The 20205-nt window shown below is 39.7% G+C and overlaps 3 protein-coding genes across 6 annotated transcripts; 1 reads left to right on the forward strand and 2 right to left on the reverse strand.

Annotated features, from left to right (window-relative positions):
• Positions 1–36: 36 nt before the first annotated feature.
• LOC137281774 (signal peptidase complex subunit 2-like) lies at positions 37–8896 on the forward strand. Of its 4 annotated transcripts, none has more exons than XM_067813384.1 (6): positions 66–116; positions 792–818; positions 4475–4561; positions 5246–5406; positions 6571–6705; positions 7782–8896. In XM_067813384.1, exons 1-6 carry the CDS (start codon positions 90–92, stop codon positions 7966–7968), a joined length of 624 nt encoding a protein of 207 aa, XP_067669485.1. In that variant the 5' UTR covers positions 66–89; the 3' UTR covers positions 7969–8896. The 4 variants fall into 4 exon arrangements, with proteins under 4 accessions (XP_067669488.1, XP_067669487.1, XP_067669485.1 ...); XM_067813385.1 differs by having other exon boundaries at positions 4478–4561; XM_067813387.1 differs by lacking the exon at positions 792–818 and having other exon boundaries at positions 37–116; positions 4478–4561.
• An 8753-nt stretch (positions 8897–17649) lies between these two features.
• On the reverse strand, positions 17650–18642 carry LOC137281092 (uncharacterized). Its single transcript, XM_067812226.1, has one exon. It carries the CDS (start codon positions 18640–18642, stop codon positions 17650–17652), a length of 993 nt encoding a protein of 330 aa, XP_067668327.1.
• Positions 18643–18653: 11 nt separating this feature from the next.
• Positions 18654–19904, reverse strand: LOC137281093 (uncharacterized). Its single transcript, XM_067812227.1, has one exon. The coding sequence runs from the start codon at positions 19902–19904 to the stop codon at positions 18654–18656; it is 1251 nt and encodes a 416-aa protein (XP_067668328.1).
• Between the last annotated feature and the right edge of the window lie 301 nt (positions 19905–20205).

The following is a 20205-nucleotide window of genomic DNA, read 5'->3' on the forward strand; positions in this document are numbered from 1 at the left end:
GGTTTCAGAGACACTTGTGACGGGAAGGTAAAATTGTAACTAGATAGCATGCTTTCGAGAGTTACCAGACGTGTACTTCCGGTTACAAGATGGCATCCGAAAAGAAGGATTCGAAGGTTTCTTTCACACTTATATTCACGTTACTTATGTTTCCCCTTTTTGAGACCTTGCCACATTACGTCCAGCATAGACACAATTTCGTGTTTTTGTAATAGTTGCACTTGGAATTCTTTCAACGGGTCTTGAAAAATCATCTCGCCGGCGCCTCTAATACCGGCAGCTGTTCATTACCATGTGCCATATGGCAAACACTTCTGGCCTTGAATTGTAATACAGCCGTAACCACAACAGTTTGAACAGTGTTAGCAATTTCACCGGGTATATATGTGGCACCCAATATGTGTACAACATTCAGACTTTTGTCAGTGTTCATGTACTGTGCGGGAAGGGTAGCACAAAGATAGATGCACGAAAGATCTACCCTTTCCTTCCTTTCCTATCCTTTACATTTTTGTTCATAAATATATGACGAGTCACTGACGACACCTTCAAGATGTTCAGCCACACTTTCAGTGAAGGTAGACATTTTTAATATACTCCATTCTACACTCTGCCAACAATTTGTGAAACAAATATGGATTATGTGTATCATTGCAAACTTATCCATGTTATCAGTGCTCATTGTCAGTGCATGAAGACGAGTCGTGACAGTGTGGCTGATTACTTGATCTGTGGTGTTGAAGGTTAAACAAAAATGAATCAGATGGAATTATTGCATTTTATGTTTACAGACTTCATCAAATCAACATAAAGATGAGGTAGTGATATGTTCAGTCATCTTTAGTTGGGAGATGGGATGTGACTTTTCTTCAAAGGGGCACTGATGCGGAGCGAATAATGTTTCTCGCCAACGGTCGAATTACGAAACCAAACCGTAAATTGGTCAGCGCCCGCTCCTTCGACCGTGACGGACAAAGGAACTGGGCTCCTGTCCATATTAGCAGAATTTCTTCACCTTAACAGTCAGGAGGCCGGATGCCCATCATATGCCATTTGTTCAGAAATATCCATGGTATTCCTTGTCTGATCGTAACCAAATATCCCAGCAGTGTAGTTCTTTTCGGATGCTTGGATGGTATAGTTACTGATCCAATTTGATCCTATTTCTGTGTTTTTAACCTCGATATTTAATCATGTTACATGAAAATATGATGTCTACAGGCACGTAGCAAGCCAATTGTTTCAGTACGGAAGATTGCAAAGCTTTATATACTGTAAAATCATTTATTTTCGCGCGGCTTAATTTTCGCGGAAACAGAAAATTTGACTAATTCGCCCGGTTTAATTTTCGCGCATCATCAAAGTACAGAAATCACGAGAGTATAACACAGGTAACTGTAAACTGTAAAGAAAACACTGACCCTAGCTGTCGTCCTGTCACCTGCCTAATTAGCTGGGGAAACATGGGCCTTCCGCTACATTTAGACACGCAATGGAGCACTGAAGAATCCATGTTGAGATTTGCGTAAGAAATCATTGACCTATGTGACCTCGACCCGTGACGCGCTCGGCCAATCAGCTACTCAGAAAGCTTTGTGCACGTGTACCAGTATTGTCAAACCACTACATGCGCAATGGATTATCCAGACCTACAACAACATATCCAAGAGGAAGGATTTAATCCAAAGCGGATTTCGCCAAGCTGGACTTTCGGACTAATTCACTAGTAGCAGGTGACCTGACATTTTTAATTTAGTAAAGTCGTGTGTATCGTGTCAATCAGAGACACTGAAAATGACGTGTTGAATCAACTATTTAATTTGTTTTTATGTTTCACTGAGTCATGAATGAATGACGTGTACTTGTAGTCAAATTACTTGCAATACAAAACTAAAACTCAAAGCTCTTTGTTTGTTTTTATTTCCACAATTTATCATAATTATTCGCGGAGGTTTCATTTTCGCGGATAATTTTTTTGCGCGAAAAGCGCGAAAATTAAACCCCCGCGAATAATAATGATTTTACAGTATATAGGTAGTTTTGAGTGTTGGTTCAGCTGTGATAGCAAATATCATACGTAAATTTTGGTAGCTATGGTAGCTACAATGGTTTATTATTTATGATAATAAAAACACACAGTTGATTTATTTGAATTCGTAAACAAAAAACGATGACTTTGCCTTTGGTAGAGAAATCTGAAAATTTTCTTACGTAAAAAAACCCCCTTATTTCACCTATTTACCCAAGTACACAGCAAATGCCTGTGTGTATTCCTTATGTAACGAAATTCCGTTGGTATCCTCAAAACAGTTTCGGCCCATAAGTGTTTTCAGGCTGCATGCGACACAGAGATTACATCCTCCTTGCTGTAACTCGCGTTTGATGGTGTAAACCTACACGTGTTATTTGTCATCATTCTCTGGATGGTCGATTAATGAATTTATAACAGGTATAATTAGTAGTAGCACCACTTCGGTTACTCAACAAAGGTTCCCATTTGGCATTTCTCCTGTCAGGAGTAAATACTCAACATTATAAATTAAGGTCTGTAATGGCAAATGTATTGTATGTTATGTAATATGTGCATGTAAGTGATGCAAGAGGGTTTATCAGCTGAGTTACAAAAACAAACATCGATCAAAGGATTAACCGATAACACACTGATTGATTAATTATTTTTATCTTCTAGCGGATTTGTCAAAAGGCAGTGTGTGTAGATGACTACACCCTGTCGTAAAGAGTGAGTGCAAAAACAACATCCTCCCTTCAAAGAATTAACCACCCTTGCGTTGATTGATTGATTGCTCATTATTGGTTAACTAAATTACTTAGAATAGTGGACATCATACAATTAGTTGCCAGGTGTGCTATCTTGGGAGACCAATGAGAGGTTTATCTGGTTTTCACCAACGAAAGACGTGAAACGATGTGTTACTTTTTCGCAAATGAGACAGTTGTAAGACACGCGACACAGAGCAGGATTATTTACCAGCTGCAGATGAATGGAATACGATTTCTTTTACGTGGATATCGATGGATACATTCCTGAACAAGGTAGTAGCCTGACATTGTTGCTATAAAATTAGTCTGTTTTACATTCATTATTTGCATTTTGTTTTAATTTATTTGTTGTAGCATTCAGCAGAATCTGTATGACAGAAAACACACACTAGATCGCGTATGTGTGTGAAATAGGATCCACATTGGCAATCTATACAATGTATAAATGTTGCTGTTATGTTAGAAATTTACTATGAGTATAAGCAGATCGTGTGTTCTTTTATTAATTTTCAGAATCATACAAATATGACAATAAACCAATTAGGGTTATGAGACAAAATATAGAGATGTACATTGGCTTCGTTATTTTTCCGTCCTAATAGTTTTTTACCTTTTCTACCACTGGCAGATGATTAACCTTCTAAGTGTTTCATTTGTTTTCATAATACATTTGTTATGAAGTAAAAATGACTTCACCTAAGTTGATCTGTCTATAATTAAACTATCAATTGCGCTTACGGAATGCGCAGCAGAGGTCACGAACCAGTCACGAATTCTGGGATATCATCCGGGTACGCACGGGAGAAAAACAATAACAAAAGTTTACACCAGTCCACGGAAATTGCTCTGCATCAGTGCCCCTTTAATATATGTCTATAGTCAAATATATTTTTCTTCCAGCCATGTCTTAAGGAGAAAGGCACTCTGTCCTTTGGTTGTTTGTGAACGAAAAAAATGAAAAATGTGCTCTGTGTGAATATCTTTTAAATGTACCCTGTCACCTAGAGTTTATGTGGCAAAAGTGTATTTTCCATGAAGAATTGTGCATGTTGAGTCATAAAATTTCACCTTACATTACCTCATATCCCTTGTGCATGGTGGGGTAGCCCAGTGGTGAACACATTCTTGTCATGATGAAGACACAGGTTTAAATCCCCATATGGGTTACAATGTGTAAAGCCAATTTCAAAGTGAAATATTCCTACAAAGTGGTGTAAAACTAAACCCACACACTCACTAGACTGGCACTTTTGGCTTGTTACTTAAGTGAGCCTCATGATAATGACACTGGTGGAAGTAAAACATCATTAATCTGATCTGTCCCAGTGCAAGTAAGTAGGGTGATGGTTTTCAAGATGTTAATGGTGAAGAAATGATTGATAAATAGTAATTATGGTATTCATGGTATTCATGGTAATGCTTCTTTAGCTTTCTTCCAAACAGAAGATAGATTGGGTTTCCAGATAAACACAGTCTGAATAATGAACCAAGACACTTAAGTTTCTCATATAAGCTCTTGATTCTGATCAGGATTTTTTCCCTGCAACATTAGAACAGTAACTTTCATAACAATCATGAATCCAAACATTTAACCTTCTTGTCCTTCTTTCAACACCTTGGACACACTAACTACATAGGATATGTTGCCATGGTGATTAGTAAGAAGTGGAATCACAAATCAGTTTCTTTTCAGCAGTGGTCGATTGAAGACAAACCTGTCAAGATTGACAGGTGGGATCCGTCAGCCTTGAAGAACTCGTTAGATGATGCTGCTAAGAAGGTAAGCAGATTCAGAATTTGAAGAGTTCCTTGTCACACTGAAGGCCTGGCCCTGGATTTTCAAGCTCTCTTTATGCTATGATAGTCGTAAGTTAATGTTAATGAATGGCATTTACGACTATCTTAGCGCTAAGAAAGCTTTGAAAATCTAGGCCCTGGGTTCATTTCCCCACGAAGCCCATTTATTGTGTCCTCAGCTCATATGTGTTCATTTTGGCAATCAAATAATGGTATCTTCCTTGTCCATGGCCTTCTAAATAATTTCCGCATATGGTTTCCAGCTGCAAGTAAACTTGGAATTCATTTCACATCTGTTCAAAATGTGACTATTAAATTTCTCAATAATGAGTAGAGTTATCGGTCATTGAAATTTATCACTCTTCAATAAATAGTCCAGTAAAGTTGACATCAGACATTGTGTCATAAAATCAGTGGCAAGTGGCTTTTAAGAAAGAATTTTAAATCCCTGCTAACTGTGATATTACAGGAATGTTGCTAAGAGCAGCACAAACCCAACTCTCTCATGATTTTGTTATTAACTCTATACAGGCCATTGTGTAATGTCTTTGATATTGGTAAGTTTGTATTTCATGAAAAAGAAACAAGCAAATAAAGAGTGACTCAGTAATTATTTGTGGACAGCATGATACTCAGAGTCTGTGCTGGAATCTGTTTGACCTTATAGGTGCTGCTAGACAACTTTGGCTACACAGAATCTCACAGACTTATGGATGGAAGACTTACCATCTGTACCATAGCTGTGGGCTTCGCCATGTTTGCCCTTGTGTGGGACTACCTGAGGCCATTTCCTGAATCTCGACCAGTTCTCATCATGTGTGTACTGTCGTATCCTTTACAAGTCCTGTTGCATAGTTCAACATTCCATACATAAGAGCAGTATCTGAAGTAGATACACCTGTTTGAATCAGCAAATCTCAAGTGTAGGGAAAGGTGAGTAGAATAGTGTGTATGCCTGAACAATTTTGAACAGGAACTACCTCAACAAATCTTATGTTTTAATACCTACACTAGTATTTGGTCCTGGGGTAGAATAGGCCTTCAGCAACCCATGCTTGCCGTAAAAGGACTATGCTTGTCGTAAAAGGTGACTTAACGGGATTGGGTGGTCAGGCTTGCTGACTTGGATGACACATGTCATCAGTTCCCATTTGCGCAGATTGATGTTCATGTTGTTGATCACTGGATTGTCTGGTCCAGACTCGATTATTTACAGGCCGTCGCCATATAGCTGGAATATCGCTGAGTGCGGCGTAAAATTAAACTCACTCACTCACTTACTTCAGGTCATTGAGGTGATTGTCACCCCTGGATTTGTACTGTTCCTCTATAAAGTTTGTAGGTGGTAGGTAGCTCTGTGGTTAAAGTGCTCCCTCATTCTGAAGGACCTGCTTAGATTCCATACATGGATACAATGTGTGGAACCCATTTTAGCGATATTCCATTAATTATAATATCATGGCAGGGGAGACCAGAACAAGTCTTCATAAAATGTAGACAAGTATGGGAATCAGACCAGGGTTTTCAACATGCCGGGGAGATATTTTTAACCACTAACACCACTGCCCCAGGAATGTTATGAATGAGTAGAGCTCAAGTGACATCTTAGGAACAGGTGTTAAAATAATACAAGTATGTGTACTAATCACTGGAATTTGTTGAATTGCTTTTAAATCTCCTATTAAATGACATGATGGGACCTGTGAAGATCTGTGTTAGAATTGATCTTCAGTAATCTTACGCTTGTCATAAGAGGCTGATTAACAGGATCAGATGGTCAGGCTTGCTGACTTGCTTGACATGTCATTATATCACAGTTGTGTGGATCAGTGCTCATGCTGTTGATCACTGGATTGTCTGGTCCTGACTCAGTTATTTACGTTGCCATATAGATCATGCAGATGGATTATTGCTGAGAGCAGTGTAAAACTAAACTTACCCTCTCACCTGAAAGGCTCCACAAAAGTTGAGTTGTGCCCCTTGACCAGCTAGCTATTTTGTGCTGATGGGTGTGCTGACATTGTACACGACATACGTGGAGAAAGGTTACTTCCTGGTGGCAAAGGAGAAAGATCGCGCTGGCATGGACCCTGATAACATCTGGAAACTCTCATCCTTTCTGAAAAAGTAAGTGAACGTCAACTTTCAGTTTCAGGCTCGTTCAGGTAAGAAATGGTCTTCAGTAACCCATGTTTGTTGTCAGTGGCGACTAGCAGTATTGGGTGGTCAGATTTGCTGACTTGGTTGACACATGTCTTTATATCCTAGTTGTATAGATAGACACATGCTGTTAATCACTGGATTGTCTAGTTCGTACCCAAATATTTACAGACTGCTGCCATATAGCTGGAATATTGCTGAGTGTGGTGTTAAAAAACAACAAACCAATCAGTGAACTAATTATGTGTACACAAATATTACTTCAAACTGGAAACACCAGTCTTTTAAGCTTTGATCACACGTTTCACATACTTCTAGGACAAACCTAACACCCACATAATTATGATCCTGGTCAAGTTGACAGTATTATTTTCTACATGACCTCTCACTGTTTCTTTCGCCACTGATGCTTCCTAAATGGCAAGGGGACATTGGGGGTACACTTGTGTTGCAAGTATACTGAACAGGAAAGAAATGAAAGTTTCAAAAAAGTAAAATTTGATAAAAGTAAGTGTTCGTGTTCTAATAAAAACCTTGACACGAAACAAGTGTTGCGTTTCTTTTGCTGTTCAGTATATTTTCTCATCATGTATTGAAGGTTCAATTTCCCATGTGCACATTAGGACTACCTGTTTTCATGTTAATGAAATATTGTTAAAAATGAAGTAGAACCACCCTTAATGAAGCTTCATTTTGTGTTGGGGTGGTAGGGTAGTAGTATTTAAAGCATTCGATTGTCTGCTTGGGTACAATGTGTGACGCTCACTTGTGAGCACTTAGTCATGATACCTTTGGAAGAAAGTGATGTCAAACATTCCTCACTCACACAGGCTTCAGTTGGTGTTGGGGTGGTGGGGTTCTCTGGTGGGGTTGATTCCGAAAAGGGTATATACAATATGTCAAGCAAGTTCTGATGTCCTTTACCTTGATGTTGCTGGAATAATGCTAAAGGGGCATAAAATCATACTCACTCAAGGGTTCCATTAGAGGTCAGAGCATGTGTGTCTGTGTTACCAGAAATAACAGTGATCCTTTTTTTGCAGGTATGACGATGTGTATCATTTGTCAGCATCTTTTATTGATGGAAAAACTGGCGAGACACGTACACGTGAGATCAGCCATTCAGTAGCCAAGTTCTTTGATGAGACGGGAACGCTTTGTGTTGACCTCTTCGAACCGTTGATCAAGCAGGTGAAACAGAGCCTTGACACAGACAAGAAGAAGAACTGACCAAGGGGTGTACGGCAAAATGTGTGCGTGTATGCTTTGTTGGAGGTGGAGGGTGAGAATGCTTCAAATATTTTTAGATTGAAAGTTTGACTGGGAGAAAGGTCAGTGGGGATGAGATGTGGTGTAGGGGGAATGTGCATATATTTAGAATCTTTGAGTGACAAGAATGGATAGTCACTCTAAAGCTAATCAAGCAAACATCTAGAAAGGGTACTCTGTCCTATGAAAGAATACTTTCAGGTTTCAGTATTTTGGACTCGTTTTGCCAAATGTCTTGCATTGCAGTCTAACCTTGAATTTAGAGGAAACTGCAGCATATGCTAAATGAATTGCTGGCTCAGCTGGCTTGCAGAATTTGGATTTGACTAGCCAGTGTAGTTTCTACTAGCCTTAGGCCAAAGGATTAGCATTTACGTCCCAGGGTGTGTGTGGTTTGGAAAGCGTGTGTTAGTAGATGTTGGATGCTATATTAAGAATCAAGCTGATACTTATGTGTATTTGAAGGCATAGGTGCAATGATCAGAAATATGTTTGACTGTTGAACATGACATTTTGATTGAAAATAAGGTTATTTTTTAAATGTCCTTCTTTTTCGCTAGGTCTTAACATTCAGCTAAAGAAGAAAAAGGTTGTCTGGGGTTAGCAAACACTTTAAGAACAGATTGAAGATGTTTTATATGGTTCTTTGAATTGCATGGAACGTAGGTCGTTTTCTGGTTGTCATAATGAGAGATTTTGGAGCATGTCTTTATATTGTTTATATTGAAAGTTATGCTTATATTTGTGTGTCCATCAATTCCAATTTGGAATGTGTTTTTCCATTAATATGATGTACCTCTCAATATGTGTTGTCATTCAAATCAGGTTGAAAGAGATATTGTCAGTTTCGTCATTGTCATAAATCCACAAAATAAACAAGTAATTCTTATTTGTCTGTGCTACTGCTTTCTGTAGTTGACTGCCTCTGTGGTGTGGTGATCAGAGTGATGAAGTTGCAGGTTCAATCACTTGCTGCATTGTATCATGATGCGCTAAAATATTGGAACGTGTTGGTCCCTGCATGGTGCTGGATATTAATGGGTACAGCAAGGACTGGTTGGCTCAGAGTCAGTATGATGAGTATCCTAAACTAAAAGTCACTGTTCTGTAATCTATTGGTTGAAAAACATGATCAAATGGTATTAGATTCCCGGAAACTGCAAGACTATTTACTGCGTATTGACACATAGAAACCTCGCAAACAATTGTTTTGTTGAGTCATCAACAGTGGCGACATTCAAATCATATTGTGACATAAAGTTAGAATGACATTACAAATGAGCAACTCCAGATGCTACCATGGGAACCAGCTGAAACGGCCTGCTGATGACACTTCACTGCTGTACCGTACTCTCAACATAAACGAGTGCAGACACTAAAACCCTTTGGTTTACTTTTGTATGTCGATATGTGTTGACTGACGCCGTAGGTTCCAAATGCATTCCTGTGCTTCAAATACTCAACAACACCCGGAATTTGGCCAACACATTATGTTTGTCTCCTAAGGGTATTCATGTTTAACTGCGACATGATATCTTGGTGAGCTATCACTATAAAATCAGTTTATTCTGGGCAAGTAAAAGCAGACACACATACACATGCATCCACATTTTGTCCTACAGGTGAAATGTTCTTAAGTACCATGGCGAACACATTTCACCTCACTTTCTATGTTCAAACTGAAACTGAACGAATGTATCATTACAGCCGTGTGATGAGATTCATGAGTGAGTGAGTTTAGTTTTACGCCGCACTCGGCAATATTCCAGCTATATGGCGGCCGTCTGAATAATCGAGTGTGGACCAGACAATCCAATGACCAACAACATGAGCATCGATCTGCGCAATTGGGAACCGATGACCTGAGTCAACCAAGTCAGCTAGCCTGACCACCAGATCCCGTTAGTCGCCTCTTACGACAAGCTGAGTCGCCTTTCATGGCAAGCATGGGTTGCTGAAGGCCTATTCTACTCCGGGACCTTCACGGGTCGATGAGATTCATGAAAATAGTGGTGTGTACTGCGCCCTCATTCTCGCAATGTTCGTACCCCTAAGAATTCTTAACTTTGATCGTAGCCAGTGTGTTAAGAATAGGCTTAAGAAGTTCGTAGGGCTACGAACGTTTCGAGAATAGCACTGATGGTCTTCAGCAATCTATTCTTATCACTAAGGAGCATGGCATAAAAGTTGAGTAGCGGATCCTGCTTTTAGGATTGAAGATTTAATAGATTTAGATCATCCTGTCTCAGTTGCAGTTATTTAGTGTCTTGATAGAAAACCATTTCTAGATGAATTCATAGGACTGTTGTCTTTAGGATTTCCCTACTTTTAACTATGACTTGCCCCCAAATTGACAGGTTTTTGCTAAAGTGTGTTTCAGCCATACAACGGTCATTACACACACACTCTAAGGATGTGGGTTCGAACCCCACATGGGACTCAACAGAAACAGTACTAGAATTTGTACTTTATTAAGAAAGTGTATACGCAAATATGACATTATGTTACACAAGTCACTGATAAGACTTAGTCATGACTGATCCATATTCGGTGCACTTGCAAATAATGTTTTAGCTGTTGTAATGTTAAATTATATTGCTTATAAAATATTGTCTTTATCCATAGGCGATTCCAAAGAGGGAAGTTTATTTAATGACCATTGAAACTTATGAAAATGAAGTGTGCATCACGTCCCTTCTCAATAGTGTGACCTGTTTAAAATGTTTTAAAGTGATTTTATGCGATACTGTTTTCCTAAGCGTAGTTATGTTCTTAGGTTAATGGTTAGGTTTAATACCCACATGAACACGAATCGGCTGTTTGAGGTCATAAGTCCTGCCTCTTTATAGGTCGGAGCCTACTACTATATCCCCGCTTCGCTCTTACAGCGCGGGGTGATGTAGTATTAGGTTCCCTCGGTTAAGATAGCCAGCAAGATATCTCAAGAATAGTTCACAGGATTTTCTTCATAGACTTTCAAACGTCCCTTGAATGTTTTTCTTTTTTACTATTTTTTGTATATTTCACATTCTACGACATTCATATCAGGGTCAAAGTGAGTCTTGAAAATATCTGTGCGTTTGAACAACTACAGAGCAAGATGTGGAGATAGATTGACTGGTCATGTTTTTGTTGACATTTAACTTCATCACTAAACTCAGTTTTTGGGTACTCTTTTTATCACTACATATGAAAGACTTTTGGTTAGTCATAAACGAAACACCATTTTTTGAAGAAAAAAACCCCTTGTGGTTAATTAATACCAAGCGTTTAAAAGTTGCTAAAAAGCCGTCTGCTTCTCTCTCGCCCGCAAACGAAACCGCAGACAGGTTACGTAACCCTGTCGCCAGAGCCCTACAGTGACGTCATAGAAGGAACGATTTCTCGTTAAATGTATAGAAAATGTGTAGGAAGCTCGTAATTTTGCTGATTTCTCGACGTCACCAAAGACATGCCGAATTGTTGTGTTGCCGTCAATTGTTCCTTGGGGTCGGGTGATGGTGTCACTATGCACAGATTTCCACCAGACTACGTAGTTTGTGCTTAAATTGGATGTTAGTGTGTGCGAAGTGAGCTTTGTGGAAGCCTGTGGTATATACTACAGTCGGATGGTTCGCCCCCAACCATGCTTTCAGGATAGAAAATGGAGTTCAAGTTTCATCGAGTTTATGTAATCAAGACTGCTTACTAAACATTGCTGACCAAAAGGATTTTGCATGGATATATCGCTTTCTTCCTCGGAAACGAGGTTGTGGTCTAAGTGACAATATTATCGTAAGTAATATTATATTGACCCCTTATATTGACGATTCCAAGACTGAAATTGTTATGTTATAAGCAATGTCATGTAAAATCCTAATGTCCATCAATAAAATACATATTTTACTACCAGTAGAAAGTAATTTTGATTTTGTAAGTCGGTGAAAACAAACTTAAATAGCATTCATCCTCAGACAGGGCGCCGCCATTTTTGAAAATCGTGAAGTCACGGGCTAAAGTCCGTTAGATTTATTGAAATTATGATTTGTTCTCATCAAGTTAGAAAATCAAAACTACTTTTTACTGGTAGTTAAATATGCGTTTGAATCATGGCCAAAAGGATTTTGCATGACACAACTTTTAGCATAAGGACTTCTTCCAAGGAAGCAAGGTGGGGGTCGAAGTGGCATTTATATTGCAAGCAATGTTATACGGACCTCCCCCTCACTTCCAAGAGTGAAATTGTTATGTTCTAAGCAATGTCATGCAAAATCCTATTGTCCATCAATGAAATACATATTTTACTACCAGTAGAAAGTAATTGTCCCTTTGTAAGTCGGTGAAAACAAACTTAAATAGCATTCATCCCAAGACGGGACGTCGTCATTTTTGAAAACCGTGAAGTCAAATCCATTTGAATTAATGATGTATGGTTTGTTCTCATCAAGTTAGAAAATCAAAACTACATAAATATGCACTTGAATCATTATCAAAAGGAGTTTGCATGACACAACCTGTAACATAACCTAAGCGAGGTCGGGATCGAAGTGAAATTACTGCGCGATAATTTCTTCACTTGCTAAATTTACTTGGTCTGTAACGTTCACTCACCAGTATGTACGTCAATATACGTCTTTATACTTGGTCTCATAATCCTAATTACTTTATGATCATACTTGCATGCATTTGCTTGCAACGTAATAAAAAGAAGCGATCTGCGAATGTATAACAGGAATGTAATATGTAGACATTTCATAGTTTTCCTGTATGAATCATAATTCGCACGCACGCCCTAGTGTATGTCGTCTGCATCATTACACTTAACGACGAAAACAATGATTCTGTTCAAAGCTACGACAACTTATTAAAAACAAAAAAGCAAATATTGAAATTAAAGTTATAGGAGCAATGCCAGGCTATTACCTTCTTCGAGGAATGTATCCATCAATATCCACAAAAACAAGTGATATATAATTCATCTGCAGATTTCCCAAGTGATGTTTCTTTTAACAGTCTAATATACTAAAACGTGATGTATCGTTTCAGGTTTTTCACATTGCTGTATAGTTTCATTGGTGACCCAAGATAGCACACCTGGCAACTAATTGCATAATGTACGTCATTCTTTTAAAAAGTTATTTAGTTAGCCAATAATGAGCAATCAATCGATGTATTGGCGGTTAATCCTTTAAAAGAAGGGTGTTGTTTTACATAGACTCAGACACGACAGAGTGTAGTCAGTATAGATTAGTAAATGTACATACATAAACACTACCTTTTGACAACTCCCCCATTTTAATCCCCATACAACTAATTAATCAATCAGCGTGTTATCGGTTAATCCTTTGATCGATCCAGACAAAAGAAATGCCAAAAGGGGGCCTTTGTCGGGTAATCTAAGTGGCGTTACCACTAATTGTACCTGTTATAAATTCATTAACTGACCATCAAGTGAATAATGACAATTAATGTGCAGGTTTATACCACCTAACACGGATTACAACCTAGCAACACCAAGTGATTTTGACAGAATCGTCTATGAAAACAAGGGTTGTAACTCGAAAACTAGGCAAAGCAGGAGACAAAACTAAATGATAGTAGATTGTGAGAACATATAGCTTTCATTTTTCTCAACAGCTTTTTGCGATTTGTACAAACCTGTAAACGAAATAGTTTAACCCCTGAAATGTAGATGAATACTGCACAGACCTCCGTTTCTATACCCACTATTACGTCACGGAGACGCGCCGCTCTGATTGGTTGAAATTTCGTTTGCGGTTGAGAATTGTGCACGGTTGACAAAAAGGTCGATTTAAGGTAATTAAAGATCGAAATGAGCAGTTTTAATGACGGGGTTTCATTTATAACGATGTCAGCAAGTGATTTTGCATTTGTACCCTATTAGAGTATATGTGACCTTTAAACAATGACCTTCACTTTCATTACGTTTTAAGCTGAAGTTGATAATTTCCGACTGGGGGTTATGTCACCTTAGTGATAATGCTTGTTAAAATACATTATGGGCAATAAATAGAAACAACTCGGTACCAGTGATGACGAGAAATAGGCCCTCCTAACATAAAATAATGTTCCGCGCATCGCCAAGACTCGGCGCAGTGAACCTTATTCTAACCGAGGCATATATTTCCGGTATTTACTCGTACCTCGATTGTTGGTTACTCTCTAACCGTGACACAGCACGTTCAATTACAACACGGATACCACTGCAGTATTAAATATCACAGAAACGGATCCGCATATTTATTGGAAGGAAGCTATTTTCCGAGTTCAAAACTTTGTACACTATATAACAACTTATTCATTGAAAGCAACTTGTTTGTTTGTATTGTCGGTTAGTGATATTATTTCGGATAATATACAAACATGTCTGCACTCTCTGCTGACATGAACGTGAAAACAGTTTACCTTGGACCCTTGAAAGTACTTTGCCTTGTTTAATAATTTACGTACAAAGACTTATCGTAGATGCAAAACCATGACATACTGTTTACTTGTAGTCCATTTCTGAAAGAACTCTTTCGTAGCTGTATTTGGCCCCACTTAGTGAGTGAGTGAATGTGGTTTTACGCCGCGTTTAGGCTTCTTTACACTTACTGCGAATTGATAGGGATTTAGGAAAATCAGCCAGAAGAAAATATATACAAAACTGTAACTACATTCGGTAGAGAATGTCAGAGTAAACAATTTGTTCAAGCTTGGTAAGAATGTGACTCCCAAATGCTTACTGACGTTTCAGTGACAGGTGACCACTTTTTTATGCGATTCGGCGGGCTCATTTGAAGAATTCGGGACGTTAAATTTGAATGTATTCCAGGTGTCATCGGGCTACATTGATCTCTATTACAATTTGTGAAAATACATTTGAAGAATATTCCACCTGAACTCCAGCAGCAATCGAGATTTATTCCGACTCATTCGAGACATTCTGACAGAATTTGAAGAGGCTTGTCTATTTCAGTCTCCCCTGAATAGAACACAGCACAGATTGCAGATTGTGTGTGTGTGTGTGTGTGTGTGTGTGTGTGTGTGTGTGTGTGTGTGTGTGTGTGTGTGTGTGTGTGTGTGTGTGTTGAACACACAAGAATTGACCCCAATAGTTGGAGATCAGAGACCATATGACCTATTATATGGTCTCTGTTGGGATGCATTTGGAAAGCAGTAAGAAGCTTTAGCATTCAGTTCGAATTTCCAGGAATCTCCAAAAATCTACAAAGCCTTTGTACCTCCAGAGCATATTTTAAATCTATAACGAAAAGAAACATTGATATCGGTATAGTGAGACTTACAAAGTCGCGGAAAAAGTATTCGGACATATAACGTCATTTCCACAGACTTACATGTTATTTCAGTGTAGTAAAGATAAGTTTCATGAAGTGAGTTGAGGGTGGATCTTTGTCAAATCTGACAGGCGCGTTTAAAATCATATCTGTTCTGCGCACTAAATTTCAGTTAAATTCTCCGACCACTAAATATCTAATGGCATCATATTTATTAACTTACTTGTGGCTCCACAATGCACAGCCCCACAGGTCGCTATGTTAAAGGAGTTCACGGCACTGTACATATGTTGATTAAATTGTTACTATTCGATAAATAATCAACCGAAAATTAAACGAATTATGTGATTGTAGGTAAGATGATTTCTCACCAATACACAAAATTTGACTTACATCAGTGTAGAAAATGGTGTCTGCCCGGCTAGTTACTTGGCGCGCTCACAACTATATTCTATAGCGGGCTCACAATTATAATCTATAGCGGGCTCACAACTATATTCTATATCGGGCTCACAACTATATTCTATAGCTAGCTCCATGGGCCAATACATTTTCCGAGGGTATACATTTAACCATGACATATATTCGAAAGTAATTTACAAATGTGGTAGCTAGACGATGTCTGTTTCCTTCATAATCAAACCATAACTTCCAGATCTCCCCACAGGTCTACACTTTTATCTAACACTAAATATGATTGGCCTAGAAAATGCTTTCAGCCAATTAACAGTGTTGTTCTTTACTGATAGTTCGTAAGTCACACATCAGTTCATTAATTACAGTATTTTAACACATTATCTCAGTTTCCTGTTTTAAATACAGGGCTGATTGCAAGTTGACAGGGTCAGCAACATGTTTCAGTTACCACCACTGTGGGATTGTCGTTTTTGTTGTTTGCATTTTTTTCAGAGTTTCACACATTGCTTACATCTTACGAAAATTAAATTCAAGAAATTTATTTATGCGAGACTAAATTAACACGCAAGTCTTTGGAAATTAGGCCAAGGGTCCGAATATTTTTTTTGCATGACTCTGTATGTATAAATGCACTTTTTAAAACTCAAATATTTACACATTTACCAATTATAGTTTTTATTGTACATCCAACACCCGAATAATTAGACCGTATCAGTATATATACAGGGGGTGTGATGTCATCATCACCATTTCTGACGTCACATGTTGGCTGGCTGACTGGCAGGTGATGGTGGTGTCGGGGTACACTATTTTTGGGGCAGTTGGGTAGCCTTGTGGTTAAACGTTCGCTCGCGGCTCCGAAGACCCGGGTTCGATTCTCCACATGGGTGTAATGTGTGTACCCCCCTTCTGGTGTCCCCCGCGGTGATATCGATTTTTCTTATGGTTAGAATCAGGTTGAAACTAAGAATGCCCGTTTTACCACTGGCACACACACACAGACACGCACGCACGCGTCACAAAGGGAGCAGGTAATTCTAATTCATGTTACTTTCAGTTTCCCACGAAAGGTAAATCGTCATCTTGCCTCCAGGACCAGGATGTGTCAGATTTCAAGATGCAAGAACATGTCGTTAAACCTTCGTAAATGATGTACCCTGAAACACGCTGAAAATAGACAAGATATGTAGAGAATATTGTATGAATGCCCATGTTTAAGACACGAGTGCCTGCATGTTGGCATTTCCCGAGCGAGAGCGAGAGAGAGAGATATGCCGATATTAAAGGACGAGTTTCGTAAACATAGTATGTTATGGGCACGAATATAACATTCTGTTTATTACCGAAATCATCAAATTGAAGAAAATTGACCCAAATCTACTTTCAAACATGGGCTGGCTACCCGCCGTCGCCGCATGTAGAACGCAACGTCACAGAAGAAACATGACGTCACCATGACAAAGTGATGTCTTGCCCTAGGGCATCGTATGGAAAATATGAACCCCGATATGTTCACCCTCGTAGTGTTATAACGTTTTGTTTGTACATCTTGAAACCCATCAAAGGAAATTAGAACCAGTTTGAAGTAATTGTCTTAATATCCAGAAAAAATGACTTGTTTGAGTGGCATTTTAGAAGTTGAGGCGTACAAATAGGACAAATTGTATGGATAACAACTTCTTTATTGCGTGATAGCGACGTTTCGGTGCAGATTCTTGTACCGTTGTCAAGCATGAATGATGCATAAAATCCACAACTTGTATATATATACTAATACAAACAATGGGATAACATAATATACAAAGAAAACACAATTGATAACCGGAGCAACATAATGCCATAATTGGGGAAACAGAAAGCTGGAGAAGCCAGTAGTAGACAAAGGATAGTGAATGGAAGCCAGACATGTACAAATAAAGGGGGGTTACAATGAAGGAGGATGAGATGTTTATACAATAGATTGGGCTTGGTAGAGGAGTGCATCATAAGCAGATGGAATGAAGTATCCTTGGTCACGGTTGATGGTGGGCTTGTGGCGTTTGATGTGAATGGCTTCGGTGAGTTTGCGTTTGGTGAAGTCCGTTTGGTTGTTGGCTAGGATTGTGATGTCAGACCACTCTATTTGATGATTAGGGTTTTCTTTGATGTGGTCCGAGATGGCTGATTTGCTGTCCGAGTTAGTAACAGAGGTGCGATGTTCTTTGACTCGGGTTTTGATGGGTCGTGATGTTTCACCAATGTAGCTTTGACCACAATCACAGTTAATTTTATATATAACACATTTCGGGTTGTTGCTGTTGACAGTGGGTTGTTTTCTTCCGTTGGCATTGAGGAGGTTGTTGAGGCTAGGGGATGCTGAGAAGGATGTGTCAATGTTAGCTTGTTGTTTCAAGAGCCGGCTGATCTGATGCGATATTTTACCAACGTAGGGAATGGATATCTTGATTGGGGCTGATTCTGGTTTAGGTCTTTTGGTAGGAGTTGACAGTGTGGCATCAATGGTTCGGTTGACTATTTCTGGCGGGTAGTGGTTACATTCTACAAAGACTTTCCTCAGGTGTTCAATTTCTTCATGTAGATTGGTTGAGCAGATGTTTTTGGCTCTTCTGGTCAATGTAGAGATGACGCCGGTCTTGACTTTGGGGGGATGGTTGGACTTGTAGTGGATGTATTGATCCGTATGGGCAGGTTGTCTGTACACAGAGGTCTGAAGTTGGTTACAGGAGGTGCGGGATACAAGGACATCGAGGAAAGGTAGTTGGTTGTTGTGCTCTGTTTCAATGGTGAATTTGATGCGGGGATGTATTTCGTTGAGATGGGCGAGAAGCTGAATGGGATCTTGCTCACGTTGAAGGACAACGAAGGTGTCATCCACTTTGCGGTACCAGCAGGAGGGTTTGAAGGGTGCTGTTTCTAGAGCTTTATCTTCAAGGTCGGTCATATAAATTTCCGTCAGGATGGGGGATAGTGGGGAGCCCATAGGTAGTCCATGGGCCTGCTCATAGATGGCATCACCCCAGGTGAAATAGGTGGAGTTGATGCAGGCAGAGGTGAGGCTGATGAGTCGGTAGAGAGGCTGGTGTTGAGGGGTGGTTGAAGATTGTCACTTCTGTGGCGTAGTGCCCGGAGAGCTTCTTCACGAGGTACATTGGTGAATAGATCCACAACGTCATAACTGATCATGGGACCTGGGTTGGTGATGTCACGGATCTTGGTACAGAAGTCGGTTGAGTCGCTGATGAAGGAGTTGGCAGATTTACCTAGTGGGGAGACTACTTGGGTAAGGTGCTGGGCGGTACTATAGAATACGGTGTCACGGGAACAGACTAGTAGACGAGTTTTGACGGGGTTCTTGTGGATTTTGACTGTGGCTCTGACATAAGGTGGCTGGGGGTGAGATACTGTCAGTTTGCGATACAGATCAGTTGAGAGTTCATATTTATCGTGGAGCGTCTTTAACATAGCCTTGTGCTGGCGATTAAGCTTGGCAGTGGGATCCCTCTTCATCTTCCTGTAGGTTGAGGTGTCATCTAGGAGGTTGTCCACCATGGAGTGGACGTGGTCTTTATCTAAGATTACAGTGGCTCTGCCCTTGTCAGCTGGGGCGATGACAATCTCTGGATCCTGTTTTAGTTGTTTAATGGCTTGTTTCTCAGCTGGTGTGATATTGGGTTTTTGAGGTTGGGCTTTGTGGAGAATGCTGGTGATCTTGTGTCTGATGAAGTCAATCTTTCCACCGGGTGCAAGCTGTTGGAGGCCTTTCTCAATGTTGGCGACAAAGATATCCGAATTGATTTTGGGTGGTGTGGGGGCAAACTTGAGACCTTTGGCAAGGGCACTGACCTGTTGGTTGGTGAGTTGCTTCTTGCTGAGGTTGACGACTGTGTTGTGGACATCTGGGCTTGTGGTCTTCTTCCGTTTGGTTGCTGAGGTGGTGAGTTGTAGTAGCTTCTTGATGTGTCCTGTCTTGGTTAAGGTATCTAGTTTGTTGTTGGCGATGGTTTGGGCAGTCCGTAAGGATGAGAAGAGTTCAGGGTCGAGGGTGGAGCTGAGAGAGGAGTGGATGTCATTGATGGCGGACATAGATGTGGCCTTGACTTTACGATGGTGCCGGATGCGGTCAGTGAGGAGTTTTCTGGACGCCTGGTGAAGGATGGTTTTAGCTGCTACAGACTGGATTGGCTTACATTTCTCTATTGTCATCTCCCTTGTCAAATGTCACCATTGTTATCTCATCACTCATGCCTGGATGACCAATCCCTGGATTTCATATGCCCATCCACCCTGCCAGTTTAGCGCTAATTAACAATCGGCTTCCCTTGTTATCTTATCACGGTTGTTTCAAATGTTCGTATATAGCTTTCCTTTTCATAGTTCCTTCATGTACCTGATGAAAGCAATAAAAATATACTCCGTAACATCGTGTACCACAAATACAGAAGTATTTCTCTTTAGGTTTTTACTAGGATTTTTCATTCCCTATCCTAAAGCTACACCGTTGCCG

Source organism: Haliotis asinina, chromosome 4 (genome assembly GCF_037392515.1).
Source record: "Haliotis asinina isolate JCU_RB_2024 chromosome 4, JCU_Hal_asi_v2, whole genome shotgun sequence".
In the NCBI taxonomy this organism is placed as follows: domain Eukaryota; kingdom Metazoa; phylum Mollusca; class Gastropoda; order Lepetellida; family Haliotidae; genus Haliotis; species Haliotis asinina.